Genomic DNA, 14,463 nt, shown 5'->3' on the forward strand with positions numbered 1-14,463 from the left:
CAAATATTATCAAGTAACAAGCCAAAGACCTTTAGGTACTGTTTTTTCTTTTCTGTGTTCTAGAAAACCAGGTTTTAAAACCTTTTTAAATCTTGCATGCCTAAGCAAATTTTTTGTAGTTGACCTACTGTTGAATTGGGGAGGGTAAAAGCTTCTGGGCATGGTGTGTCAGAGAATAGCTCACAATGTTAAATAAGTAAAGAACATACCAATTTGCTCTTCCAAGATACTATAATACAAAGCAAGATTGAGTTTGTTCAAGGTAATATTTTATTAAAGAGGTGACTGCTAAGATTCGATCCTCTGTTGTGCCCCTTCTGCGAGTCGCACGTGCTTTTGGATCCTGCTGTAGGTGAGCTCTGATTAAAGGCTGATGCTAAGGGAGCTTTTTCGGGATAAGTGCTAGGGATGTTATCAGTGTACTAGCACACTGTAAATCCCTTTCAAATGCATTTATTCTAGAATAAAGATTCAGGAAGCAATGCCAGTAATAATACTGCAAAATAACATTCTCCTTCATTAACTGAGCCATTAATTGGGGGTGGGGGGGATGGGGACAGCTAGTGTCTATTTAGGATCAGTGTAAATGAGCCTTTGTAGAGTTCTGTGAAACCAGGTCTTTTTGAGTACTGTCCCCTAATGAGGCTTTTTATTTCCCTTCCTCTCCGTCTTCTACTTCAGCTGCATGTGCCCTTCTGAGTTTTTCACTTTATGTTGCTTGAGAGTTTATTCTTTTGATTGTCCCTTCTTTGTATTGAGTTAAACTTTCGTCACAACAGGCTTGGAAATGTGTTTAAATATTGAAGCAGAATTCTGATTATACCTTTTGGTAAAAACATGGAGATAAGGGATTGTTGGTTTCTGTGAAACTCATTGCTGTATGTATGTTTGCTCTGACATCTAGTATATTTTTCCCAGCTATCTTTTAAAATAGTTACTTGTGGCTTTTGCCTTCTACCTTTTGTAGAAATCTAGTTTTCACACTTTCATGTTAAATTGGCGACCATTTTAATTGGCTCTCCTTTACAAGGTTTGTTTTTCAAACATCCTCAAAAAAATAGCTTGCCTGCAATCTTAGTACTGTTATAAAATGTGTGCCTGAAGTCTTAAAAAAAAAAAAGCAATAATACACATGCAAAATACTGCGTGTGTCTTAGACTGAAGTTATCTATGAGGGCCTGACATTGGTTTTGCAATCAATTTTTTTTTTTTTTAAATAGAAACTTTGGCCAAGCTACTTTTCTCTTTTATAGTGCTAAAAGGGTCAACTTGGACTACGGCCCTCATTTGGTCTGAAATGCAGTAATGTCATGTATTTAAAAATCTGTATGTTAAAATGGCTTATTAATATGTCTGTTTTATTTTAGGAAGATGTGGAAACAGGAGTCCACCTTGATCCTGCTATCAAGGAGGTCCAATACAATCCCACTTATGAAACCATGTTTGCACCTGAGGTAAGAAACGATATTGATCTTTAGAGCAGAAGTGCCTTTGGCTTAAAAGGCAGAGGTTCTATAAATCTAGTGTAAAAGTCATGTAAGACATATCTTTAGGTGTTTGCTGTATTTTGGAATCTAGTTTGGGCAAATTGAAAAAAGATTCTACACAAGTGTGTTGGTATTTTTAATGCTTGAATTTTAATCTACATAAACCTGTTCTAAGAGGAATCTTACAGTGTTTATCAGGATTATAGCTACAGAGATTAAAGATCAAGGTAGGAAAATAGCTTTATAAAGATACTGGGTAAAACATGAAATGCATTAAAGTAGTCTCTTACTATTTTCACATTTTTACTGTTTACTTAGAGCAAAATGAATGGTTCTAAGTGTTTCAGATATATGGCTTTTAAGAGGAGGATTTAAAATTAAAATCCAGGTACTTTCAGTGTAACTATTCATATCAGTGTTAAGTATTTGAGTAACTTAAGCTAGGCTAAATGTGTATAGTGAAAAACCATTTAGGCTGAATTTGGACTGCCTGGTGCTATGTGAACCACTTTCTATTTTATTGTAACTGACAGGCTACCTGAAAGATAAAAATAACTGTTCAAGCATTTAACGTTTTTTCAGTATTTAACTGCTTTGTACAGTTTGTCTGCTGTTAGAGCAGGGGTTGGCATTCCAGGTAGACAAAGGCTGCGTCCATCTGAAATCTCTACATTAGTTATGCTTTATGTTTAGAAGACCTTTTGTGGAACCACATAATTTGGCCTTTTCGTAGCAAGCTTGCATTGTGCAACATACCAAAGCCATGAAGTGTTTAAGCAAAAATACCAATTTAAACTTACTGTAGTGTTACCTTGTATAAGTGACTTAGTTAGGGAAACCTAATGTGGGACAGTCTCTGGTGTCTGCAAATATGGCTGACAAGCATAGGGGTTAAAATTAAGTTTAGTTTGATATTAGTACCAGCAGATTGCATTTGTTTGTATTCACTGTTCTTTTCCCTAGCCATGCTATGACCAGGAAGACTGGCTTTTGTCATCCTGCAAGAAGAAAAACAAGGCAGGGTTTCAAAAGTGTATTTCCTGGATTACCACAGCAGGTCCCCAGTTGCTTTTTAAATACACAAAAGTATTGTTGGCAGTGTAATTTTTGGATTAAGTACAAGAGTTTAGTAGGACCTAGTATCTCTTCCTTGGTCTCTACCCTTTACAAGGAAGGGTATGCAGTGTCTTTGTCTTCTGAATGCTTGTACTGATCGCACACTGAATGGCAGTGTTTTGTGTCAAGCAGTTGATGTTGGTTTGTCCTCTGTACCAGTAATACAGGCTAGATAGTTCAGTCGTGAAACGAGCTGTTCAAAGCAACTGTGCAAGCAATCACTGTATAAAATAACAGACTAAGAAGCTTATTCAGTAGTCATAAAGAAATAGAATGTTAAGTGGGTTTTGTGGTACAATTTTTGAAAGATAAATCTTTTTTCCTGGGTTTTTTTTATGAAAAAGTATGCACATGTAAGCAAGAAGTCAGTAATTCTGATATATTTTCTTTTAACATTGTTGATGTAGTTTGGACCAGAAAACCCATTTAGGACTCAGCAAATGGCTGCACCTAGAAATATGCTTTCTGGATATGCAGAACCAGCTCACATCAATGATTTCATGTTTGAACAGCAAAGAAGAACATTTGCAACCTATGGTAAGTCCTTAACAGTGGAATTTACCTCCACCTGTATTATGCACATATTGGACAAAGTAAGTTGTTCTCTGTAGAACAGTTAATAGGACTGCAAGTTCTATAAATTACTTTTAATAGACTTAATAAAATGGGCAAGGGTCTTTGAGAATCTATGGCTGGAGATCATAGATTTATTTGGGAAATCTCATTTTGTAATTCCCTTGGAAACTGCAATCAAGTGTACAACCTGCTACCAAAGGCGCCTTAATTAATCCTTCCATTAGTGTAGAAAACACAAATCAAAATTTCACACTTTTAATGTGACAAATAACTGTAGTTGTTATGCAAATAGATTCTCTCATGTGATTCTAACTAAAGGTAGCTCTCTGAAAACCCAAAGGATGCCCTACTGAGTTGTCAGGTTCTTCAGAGTGGTTGCCTCTGTAGATACAAGCTGAATAGTCAGGAATTGAAGAAAGTGGGAATACATCTACTAAAATAATCTTAGCAAAGATATACTCAAAGATGTATCTCTGTATTGTCACTCATTATAGTTGCTGCTTTCTTATCTTGAAGAACCTTTTCGCTTATAAATAGTTGCATCTGAGTTTCAAATAGGCTTTTTATGGATTGTAAGAAAAATAGATTTTTTTTTTTTTTTAATAGGGAAAATGTGGAAAGATGATGGATTCTAAGCATTCTATTGGACACATTTGAAAGTGAATGTAAATATGTAAAAGTATAAATATGTAATATACTGATGTATATTTACATAAAAACTGGTTAATTTTTCCTCTGTGTTTCATTGTAAGCTTTCATTTCTGTTTTAAACTTGACTGCAAGTGCTTGTCTTGCAAATATGAATCTTTGTTTTCAGATGAAGTATCACTTTATATTCTGCAAATTCAGTCTATTAGGCAAGTTCTGATAGTTCCTGTGTAAACTTAATGTGTCACAGCACTCGACTTTTTGCACAGCAAAGATGTGGCTTTCTTTATTCATATTTATCTTCAAAAGACTATTCCCTGTAAACTGTCATGCCTCAAAATCAGCTCCCTACACCTTAGATTCATTAGGGCTCTATGCATGCGTGAATTCACTTACTGCATTTGGTGATGGATGAGGTTGGGACTTTATTGCTAACATATGTGGGTGCCATGCATTACAGTGAAACCTGGAAGAAAAAATTATGTAAATCAGAGACTATAACATGCTCAGTTTCTCTTCATATTGGGGTTTTACTAGAGGTTTTCTTGTAAAGGTTAAAAATGAAAATGTATTTCAAGACAGTGTTTTTTCTTTTAAACTGTTTTAGGTAATAGGGACTTTTCACTGAGTTGTTAGGATGTGGAATATAAGCAAAATGCCAATACTAACAAATGGATGTGTAGTTCCATAGAATAACTTCAACTGACTTGACTGGAGTTTTCATGAGACAGACAATGCAGGTAGGAACCTATTCAGGATCTGAATAGACAGATTAGGTTCTGTTCTGTGAAATTAAATGTTGCCTTCTGTGGCTTGTACATTCATGTGTGTGTGTGAGTGTGTCAAATAGATACTGGAAAAAAGGGTTTGTAGGTATAAAGTGTTTGGTATGGGTTGGTTGGTTTTTTTTTCTTGTACATTCGTGTGTGTGTGTGTGAGTGTGTCAAATAGATACTGGAAAAAAGGGTTTGTAGGTATAAAGTGTTTGGTATGGGTTGGTTGGTTTTTTTTTTGTTTGTGAAGTTTAGTTTGAGGGAAGATGGAACTAGTAAGTCTACTCAAAGATGGAACTAGTAAGTCTACTGCTATTGGTTTATATCATCAGTGTACAGCAACTGCCTTGAAAGCAGTATTACAAGAGAATATAAAAGTATATTTTTAAGACTGATAACATTGGCAGCTGTGCAACCATCACATTCAGTTTTCTAGAAGTGTTCAATAGGTAATGATCTGGGTATGGTGAAACTGTAGATATGAAAAGACCGAGACAGAAAATTTAAACTGCAAGAATGAGCACTGAGAAGCTGAAGTTCAAGCAAGAAGATGCAGTAAATGAGCATAATATCTTGGCTCACTAGAAGGTCTGTTAAAAACAGCACTCCTTTAAGTTATCAAAAAGTTGTCTGTTAAAAAATTCAGTATTGTCTTTTCCATTTGGGAGTAGTATTCTCAGAAAAGACCAAGTATAAAAACACAAGTATAATTTCTAGGCATAAGTGTAAGTTATACATGTTTTACTGAGAAAGTCATAACATATTGGAAGAACAGAGGGTAACCTCTTTAATTAAAAGGTGCAGATCTTGAGACCTCTGGCCTCTGTTAAGCCGTTTAGCGCTGCTGTGCTAAGGCAGGACGTGTCAAACAAATTGAGATAGCAGTGACTATAAATGAAGGATGAGTGTGGTACGAGACAGAGAGGGTGGTAAATGAAATCATGTATCCAAAACAGCTCAATTGCTGCAGTCCACAAAAAAAACAAACCAAAAAACCTACGAAACAAAAAACACCCAAGTATTTTTTTTGTCAGCTTTTCTCATCCTTTCTCACCTAGCTCAGAACATCCATGCTGTCATTGACTGAGGGTCCAACTGAGGGTCTTTCCAGCCCTTTTGTCCTGTTAGACAGATGGGCAGCAGTGGGTACCTAGTGAGGAGCAGAAGAAAGAAGCAAGCAAATAGTGATAGGTCTGAATACTCTTTGTCAATATGCAGTCTCTCAACCAAGGGCAATGTCTCTATATTAATTTTCCATGGGTTTGTTTGTTTGGTTTGGTTATTGTTTTTGACAAGTTTGTCCAGCTGGTTCTTGAACCCATATAATTTGTCTGTGTATGTAGTAACCTATTGTAGGCAGTTCTGCAGCTTACCAGCACCTTATGTGTGGAAGTACCTGTTTTGAACTTGTGGGACTTAATAGCCTTCTAGTTTGACTTCATATCCCCTAGTCTCTTGTGTTGGAAGACACAATGAGCAGTCATTTCTTACTTGCTATTTCTGTGTCATTCCTTATTTTATAGATTTTGGCCATAACTTCATTTCAGTCTGCTTTCTTTCCACCTGAAAAGATCTGGTCAATCCCTTGTTCCTCTGTTGTAGCCTTTCCCTGCCTATGCCTGTGCTTGTTTCTCTTCTATGTCTCTGCTAGTTCCACTGTATTGTTCCCGAGATGAAGAGCAAAGCTGTGCTCAGTGTTTAACATGTAATCTCACCGTGAATTTGTTTTATGGCTTAATAAAGTGAGAGGCTTTTCCCCTTCAATTTCTTAGAATTCTTAACATTGCATTTTTCTCTACAACTTTGAGTAACTTTGTAAAAGCTACTTGCTCCCTTTTTCCAGATCATTTATCAGTATGTTGAACAGCATGGGCCTGAGCATGGATCCACCAGCGCCTTTATTGTGCTATGGAAACCAACCATTTATTCTTGTCAGTGTTTTAATAACTTTTAATCAATTGATCTTGTAAAGACCTGTAAAGATCATTTTTTTGAAGTGTCTTTGAGGCACCCTGTAATCAGTCTAACTCTGTTTCATATAGGTAGCCAACATAAACCAAGCTTTGCTCGTTTACATGATTGTCACCTCAGAAATATTCTGGAGGTTTTGTGATTGTAATTTACCTGTACAAAAAGCTGTGTTGTCTGCTCTGCTGCAACTTATAATACTCATCCAAGTGCCTACTTGCATTTTTCTTTATTATAGTTTCTACTGCTTGAAACTTCTAACCATACAAATGTTTGACTAGTTGACCTGTAGTTCCCCAGATCTCCTCTGAAGCATCTTTTGAAAGTTGGTGTCATATTTGATACGTTCCATTTCTGTCATATTGAGGTGATAACAGGCAAGAGTTTTTGCACTGTGGTTCAGCTTTAGATCTCTTGGATGACTACCACCTGGTCCTGGTGTTTTGTTAAGGCTTGTTTGACTCTTTAGTCTCCTGACATTTCACTTTGCGGCAGCTATTTTGTCACTTTCTGCATAAAGAAAGATTCTAGCACAGGAGCCTTCCCAAGCTCATCCATAATGAACATGTGTTTAAAGAAACCTCACTGATGCTCTCTTTTCCTTGATCATCTGTTGGCCTACGTGCTGTCTGGTGTGCTTTCTGCTCCTGCACTTTTTGACAAAGTACAAGTGTTAGCTTTTATACCTTATGTGATTTGCTCCTCGCTTTTTTGGGGGGAGGGGTGGGGGAGGGAACTGCCTTACTGTAGTTTTTTACTTTGCTAGAATTTGGTTCTTTTTATTTTTCACATTTGGATGCAGCTTCAGCTCTTTGAAGAGTAGTTCTTTATTTCTAATAGTTTCTCTTTACATACTGTTCAGCTATGCTCACTTCCTTCTGGTCTCTTTAAAGTCTTCTTTTAGTAGCTGGCAGGCATTAGTTCTTTTTCTCTTATATGGTGCCTTTGAAGTGTCCCTGCAATTTGAAAAGATGTTCCCTTGGTGCTCACTTTCTGTTCCTTTTTAAAATTTTCTTTACTTATTATACCTCTCCTGTTTTGAGACTGAGATCATTATAGTAAATATTTTTATGGTTTTCTTTGCTTCCTTCATAATGTTGATTTACACTGCATTATGGTCATTATTAAAATGTGTATCATTAGAAAAAATGTTTTAAAATCCAGTTTATTGCACCGCTCAATCGTTTGGGTTTTTTTTCATGTGAATCTAACATGACTGCTTCATGGTACAACTACATTGTGTCAAAATGCTGTTTTCATCACATCTTGGTGTGAGATTTGCACAGTTTACTACAGGGAGGTGACTAAAATATCTCTTTATTACTGTACTTCTTTCTCTAGCACCTGTTTAATCTCTTGTTACCATTTCATGGTTATTACATCTTCTGGCTGAGCAGTCAGTAAGAGAGTCCTGGCAACTGTACTCACCCCTTCTTAAACTTGGAATTTCAATCCAAAGGATCCTTTAATGCTTGTTAACACGATTAACTTGTTAATCTGATTAATCTTTAATCTTTCTGTAGCATATAGCATGGGTGTTTTTTTTTTCCCACTGGTATGACCATCTTATTTCTGTAGTCTTTACCTGATAAAAAAAAAAGTATTCTGTCCAATTATGTCAGTGTTGTCCTACCAATTACGTTAGTTTCTGAATTTAAAACAAGATAATTAAATTTCACTGTGTATTATTTTTAGCCTCTGCCATTTTGTATGTCTGCTTGGGTTTTCCATTTCTTTGCCCTCAGTTTAAAAAAGATTCTGTGCTTATTGCAGTCTCTGTTATCTGAGGTTTCAGATTTCTGTGCTGCCTTTTGCTTAAGATTATGTCTTTTTTTAAGATTATGTGTCATTCCAAATTGCTTATTTTTCTTTAACTATTGGCTATCCCCAGCTATTTAATTAAAAAGCACTCTGAACTTTCTCAGTACCAACAACCTTTTCAATCTAGATGAGACCCACCCATCTCAGTAAGGTTCCCATCATTCCAGAAGTTTAGAGAGGTAGAGTTGCCACAGACACTGATGACATTTTCCACATTAGGGTTAAGATCTGCAGCTTTTCTTTGCAGTGAAGAACCTCTTGAGCTGCACTTCCAGAATGTATTTTATACAAATTCAAAGGTACCATATCTTAATTGAGTCGCTTTTGTACTGTCTCTCAGTCCATGGAAAACTGAGGAAGAGAATGCCAAATGCAAACCTCAGATCTTTGACAGATCAACCAGACCTCAGTGTCTTTATCAATAATGTCTCTGTGATTGCAGCACATGGAGGCAGTCGGTATCTGCTGCTATCTTTTTATTCCTCAGGATACAAAACTTTGTAGTTCAGGCATATAATACACAAAAGGAAAAGCCAACTCTTGGGCTGCTCTTGTTGTTCACCTTTTTTTTCCTTCACACTGGATTCTTAAGCTGTCATTTTGTCCTTGACCCTCAAGAGGTTGTGAACCCTTGTTACTGTGAATGCAAACTTGCTTCTCTTGTCTTTCAGCCTCCCCAGGAGGAATCGGGATATTCAGGTCCTGTGTTCACAGACAACAACTTGAAACCAGTGATATAGACAGATCTCTTGAGTTGAGTTAGAATTGCTTCCAGGTCATTCCTTCTTTTATACTATTTTGCATGGGTTTAAAATCTCCATAAATATTCTAATTGTAGTTATTTCACAAGTGTAATAGTTGAGATTTTATTTATACCACCCTGAACCTTCTGTGCTGCAAATTTGCACTACTTCTCATATTCCCTTCAGCAGCCCTGTCAAGTCATTGTTGTCTCTAGTGTTTCACATATTGAAGCTACCTTTGAGTCCATTGGTTCTTTGTGTTCTGTCCTTCATCTCTTTAGACTAACAAGCATATTTCTTCAACATTTTGTAGGCCTTCCCTCCACTCCCAATGTTTTATAATTCTTATTATTCTCAATTTTTTTCTAAATTTTTATTTAAAATACATTACTTAAAACTGGACACACCAATCTAGATTAGGTCTTGCCAGTGCTGTTCCATGTTTTGTATAGTTTTTCCTTTGCAATAAATCTCAGCTTTCTTTTTCCTTTTTTTTTTCCCCATTGGTGTCAGATAGACTTGTTAAGTACATCAACACCACTGCCCTTGCAGCCTGTATTTTTTTCCCCGTACCTAATCAGTTATTTTCTTTTTTTGGTATTTGTCATTCAGCATGTCTTTGCTGAAGTGAAATATTTCACACTTGTCTTTGGTGTCAGATACAGGTTTTACAGGTATGTAATCCTTTGCTGATGGCATAATCCATTAAAATATTGAATAAAATAGTCCACAGGCCATTCTGTAATCTTGTATAAGATCTTCTGCCAGTCTGATGGAAAGACATTAATAATTACTCTGTTGAGAGTCTGACCTTTTTTCAGTTGGTAACGAGTTTTGCATCTGCAGTCATAGGTAATCTACCCTATTTTGAATCCATTGATGTAGGCAACCTTCTTATATAACTAGAGCTGTTAAAGAGAAAGCTTTCTCTAGAAAAACAAATTTCTCTTCAGAAACTGTGGTGATATAAATGGCCAAAAGCTTAACTAGCATTATTTTTCCCATGTTGTGGTCCTTGGAGCATGACTAAAAAGACTAGGAAGTCCTAAAATACAAGCATTTGTTTATTCTTCTGTATCTGTACCCTCAGCAAAGGCAGTGTCTTTTCTTGAAAATTCCCTTTTCAGCATTGTTGGGGTTTTTTTTTTAAAAAAAAAGGCAGTGTACTCTCTGTAGTCTTGTGGGCATATATAAATTTTCATTGTGAAGCAGAATTCCCGATTATTTTATACATGCTACACACAAACTCTTCATGTATATGGTTGAAAAATAATTTCATAGCTATTTCAGCATCAGTACTCATCCTAGAAGTGGACTGCTTCATTCATGCAGCATTTAGTATTTTAAAATCTCTATGTCCTCCAGAAGCTATTAATATCTTATTTAATAAGAAACAGTCTTCTGTCCATGAATCTCAAAGCTCTTTATGAGTATTCAGTAACTTGGTTATAACAGGATTACTTTATCTCTAAGACTGATATTTTGAGAGCTTAAAATGACTCTGACTTGAAAGTAACATTTCTGTTTTGGTTTGGTTTTTTTTTTTTCATATACTCACAGTTACATGTAACACCTACAGTTGCTATTAGTAGGCACTTAATTCTCTGGTTACTTTGATTCTGTGGAGAGGCCAGTGCAGTCAGGGTGGGTTAGTCCACCTGTATTGTCCGTTCCGCATACCTGAGCTACCTTGGGTCTCTCTCTGTATGCTGCGTTGCACAGTATGGTGTGGTAAGGTGTAAACGTACTTTAATTAGCTGTCTTTCTGGAATGCAACATCAAAGTCTGATTATTTAACTAACCATTTTCAGGTACACTGAAATTATGGATGTAGGTGGAATTGTACATTTCCTTGCTAAAATGTAGCGTGAAATATCTACCTCCTAAATAAAACTGAAGGAGACGTAGGAGTCAGGGCACGTTATATTGCCTACCAGCTGAGTAGGATAAAAGCAAGCTGTCTTTTGCAGCTGCGTTTAGGAGTTCCAGCCAGAAAGAAAAGATTCTCTTTCACATATCCACTAGAAAGTAGAAATTGTTCAGAGCTTTGCTGTGAGAATGATGCTGGACCAAATTCAACCCATCTATAAGAAGTCTCCACTTCCACGGGAAGCTGTGCTTGGCCCGGGGGCCCTATTCATTAGAATACTGTCCCTCTTTTACAAGTACCAAGCAAATAGAGTCCCAGTGACTGTCAATACAGTTGGAGGACAAGTAAACCACTGTATTGATTTTGACATAAATCCAAAGTAATATCTCTCTCTGCTGTTAACAGAAACCTTATAGCTTGGAAAAGAACCATTGAAATAGTGGCTTAATAAAAGCAGGCAGTTAAATTAGCGAAAGTCTAATTGCAGTATCTGCTCAATTTGCTTATCCATGGAAGTAAATCCTAATAGTAGTCTAGAATAATGTTTTTGTTGTTTGGTTTAGGCATAGTGGGAATTTATATTTCATAAGAGGCCACTGGTATGTATTTATTTCCCTATGTCATACTTATGGGGCATCTGGGCATATCTTGTTCCGTGACTGGGTCTTACCAGGTTTGAAGCTCAAGAGTTGGTCTGCAGGTAGATTGCTCCATTTGTATGGAAACACTTGCTGTGTTCTTGAAATTCTACCAACTTCAATATCTAAAAATAAATGAACTGGACCATCAGACCACCCATCCTAGGACAGAAGTCTTTCTGAGAAATGGTCGGGGAGATAATGTCCTTTGGCTGTTGGGAGATGTTGATAGGTTCTCAACTTGTATGCACCCAAGTGCTTTTATGGGCCATTGGTCTCTGGGGTGCACTGGGTGATCTCATGAATATTTGTGGTTCTGTGTGAATCAACAAAAATAATTAGATTGTATACTGTAGAATTTCTTTGTTTTTGTGTGTGGTTACAGTTACCGGTAGTTTGATATCTTTATTACTTCTTTTTTTATTTCTTTTTTTTTCTCCTGATAAGGAGAAATTCTCATTGGGTCTTCAAGGGACATTTTGTTACTTGAAGATTTAATAAAAATGGGTGGTATGTCCACCAGGGTGCAGTCTTTCCCAAAAAAAAAAACCCCAACCCCGTGGTGGTCAGTAACAGTTCTGTGCACCTACCTGTTCCTTGGAAATGGGATGAGTTTATTTGTCTGATTTTCATAAGACCATGCTATCCACTTCAGGAGAAATTGAGACAAACTGTAAATATGTGTATTAAAATGAGAACCTCAGTATCAAAAATTGTAAATATCCTGAATATCTATGAAATGCTGATACATTTTATAAATTATTTATAAGAGTAAATTCAGCAGATGTTGTTGGTTTTGTTTTGGTTTTTTTTTTAAACGAGCCTCAACAGCTGTAATCAGGAAATGAAGATGTGAATACTTAATTCTTTTAGAAATTAAAGGCCATTGCTGCTGCTTCTGATACCATCCGTGTTAGTGAAAGCAACTGCTTTCAAGTTGAAGGAACAAGCTTTCCCAGCTCTGGCAGGAGGAAATAATTTCTGCTGGAGGAGACGGAATATGCACAAAGCCCTAGAAGACTTCATTTTCTTTCCTTTTTTCTCTGTCTCTGTCCTCTTCCTTCCAGCTGCCACCATCTCCAGGACTGACAGAGACTGACCCTACTGGCTTTGCAAACCAAGGAACAGTGAACTAAACCTGAACTAAAGCAGCATCTGTTTAAAATCACGTGCCACTAACATGAGATTTTGAGCTAGTCTTTCCTTTATGCCATGTGACAACAAGAAGAGGTTGCTATGGCATTTCAAAGTCTGATGTTTGTATTACAGCAAACTGACCCAAATTCTGTGTTGACATCAATCAGAGCAGAGTGTTGGGCCAGGGGTTTCCAGAGATCCCTTCCCACCAGAAAGATTCTGTGACTTCGTTCCCTGTGACTACCCTCCCTTTGTGTATTATGTTAATTCTTGGCTATTACATTTATTTGCTTCTCTGACTTGTGCAAATTCTCTGACATTCTGGCAGCAATGCAGACTCAAGGAATTCGTGCTAGTGCTTTGTAGAAGTCCTGATATCCAGGTCAAGTGAAAAGTGGATGAGATTTCAAAGTGTCAGCCATTCCTCATCCCTAGGTTGAGGGATGTGTCAACCATTCCTAGCTCCTTGAGAGCCAACAGGGAAAAAAAACTCATGTAATGTAGGAGGGGAAAGAAAGTAACAGAAGTTGTACAAAATGTGAAAACTTGAAATAACAGTATTTTATTTCTTCTCTTTTTCTAGGTTATGCATTAGATCCCTCTATAGATAACCCTGAAGTTGCTACCAAATATATTGGTTCTGTAGAAGAAGCTGAAAAAAATCAAGGTAAATAATTCAGAATCTCATATGAATTACTTGTAACTGATGACTGTTTCTGTTTCTTCTTCACTAAGAAATGGAATAGGTAACAGCAAAGGAAGGAATTATGAGAGACTTATCCAAAGACACAATAAATGAAGATGTGTTGCAATTGTAGTGTGAAGAGGGAGGAGAGAGACTGGGGGGCTTCGTTTTCCTAAGTAGCAAATATTTCCAGGCTATCATTATGTCAAATTTCAAATTAGGATTTGTAATTGGAACTTAGCATGTGCCATTACATGAATAGAATTGATCTGTATATTTGAAACAGAGCTTTTTGGTCCTCTTAAATTTTGTCTTAGCTAAAATTATCCTGTGTTTGCATGAGGATACTTGCATGTCGGGCTAATCACCTCAACAGTGCTGCTCAGTAGCAAACTGATCCTTCTGTATGCAACCTTTAGCATTCTGTTGGGAACTGCATGTTATCTCTGCTTAGCAGAGTTAAGCTGTTTGGGTTATTTGGAAAAGAAAAACCATTGGAAGGTTGCCAAATGGTAAAGGTATAGCATGCCACTGGGAGGATTGACTACCAGAGGCATGGAGTTTGTAATTAATACTTTGACACAAGATATTTAACACTCAAAGTGACTTATTTGCATTGGAAAATTGTACCTGTGTTATCTTTACAGTTGAGCTTTCCCTTGCATGTCTTTTTCTAACATCTTATTCGCATGAGTATACAAAGGTTCTTTATTTCTGTCTCCTCTTCCACAGAATATACCAAGATTATTTTGTTCTTTCCTTCCAAAGTAAGATAAAGAAAATAGACTTATTTTGGTTTGGCAGCTACAGACCTTAGGTAGAAATGGCTAAGATTAAATAATTTCAAAAATAAAAAAAATAACCTTTTATAATGGAATTTTAGTAACTTATTTATAAGAAAACTCTTCATATCATTACTTTAATTTTTACATTGCCTATTTCCCCTTGCTTATACAAAGCTGGTTTTGGCTGCTTTGCACTAGTGAGTAATACTAATGCTG

General features: G+C 36.6%; 1 protein-coding gene across 1 annotated transcript in view; it reads left to right on the forward strand.

Annotated features, from left to right (window-relative positions):
* The first annotated feature begins 1,373 nt into the window (after positions 1-1,373).
* The window catches only part of CDC40 (cell division cycle 40), a 30,961-nt gene continuing 17,871 nt past the window's right edge, over positions 1,374-14,463 (forward strand). Inside the window, exons 1-3 of the mRNA XM_010163455.2 lie at positions 1,374-1,454; positions 3,011-3,140; positions 13,361-13,444. Of these exons, the coding sequence (XP_010161757.2) occupies positions 1,440-1,454; positions 3,011-3,140; positions 13,361-13,444 (229 nt within the window). The 5' untranslated portion in view covers positions 1,374-1,439. The remainder of the gene's footprint in view (positions 1,455-3,010; positions 3,141-13,360; positions 13,445-14,463) is intronic.

Source organism: Antrostomus carolinensis, unplaced genomic scaffold (assembly GCF_000700745.2).
Source record: "Antrostomus carolinensis isolate BGI_N321 unplaced genomic scaffold, ASM70074v2 scaffold4942, whole genome shotgun sequence".
NCBI lineage: Eukaryota > Metazoa > Chordata > Aves > Caprimulgiformes > Caprimulgidae > Antrostomus > Antrostomus carolinensis.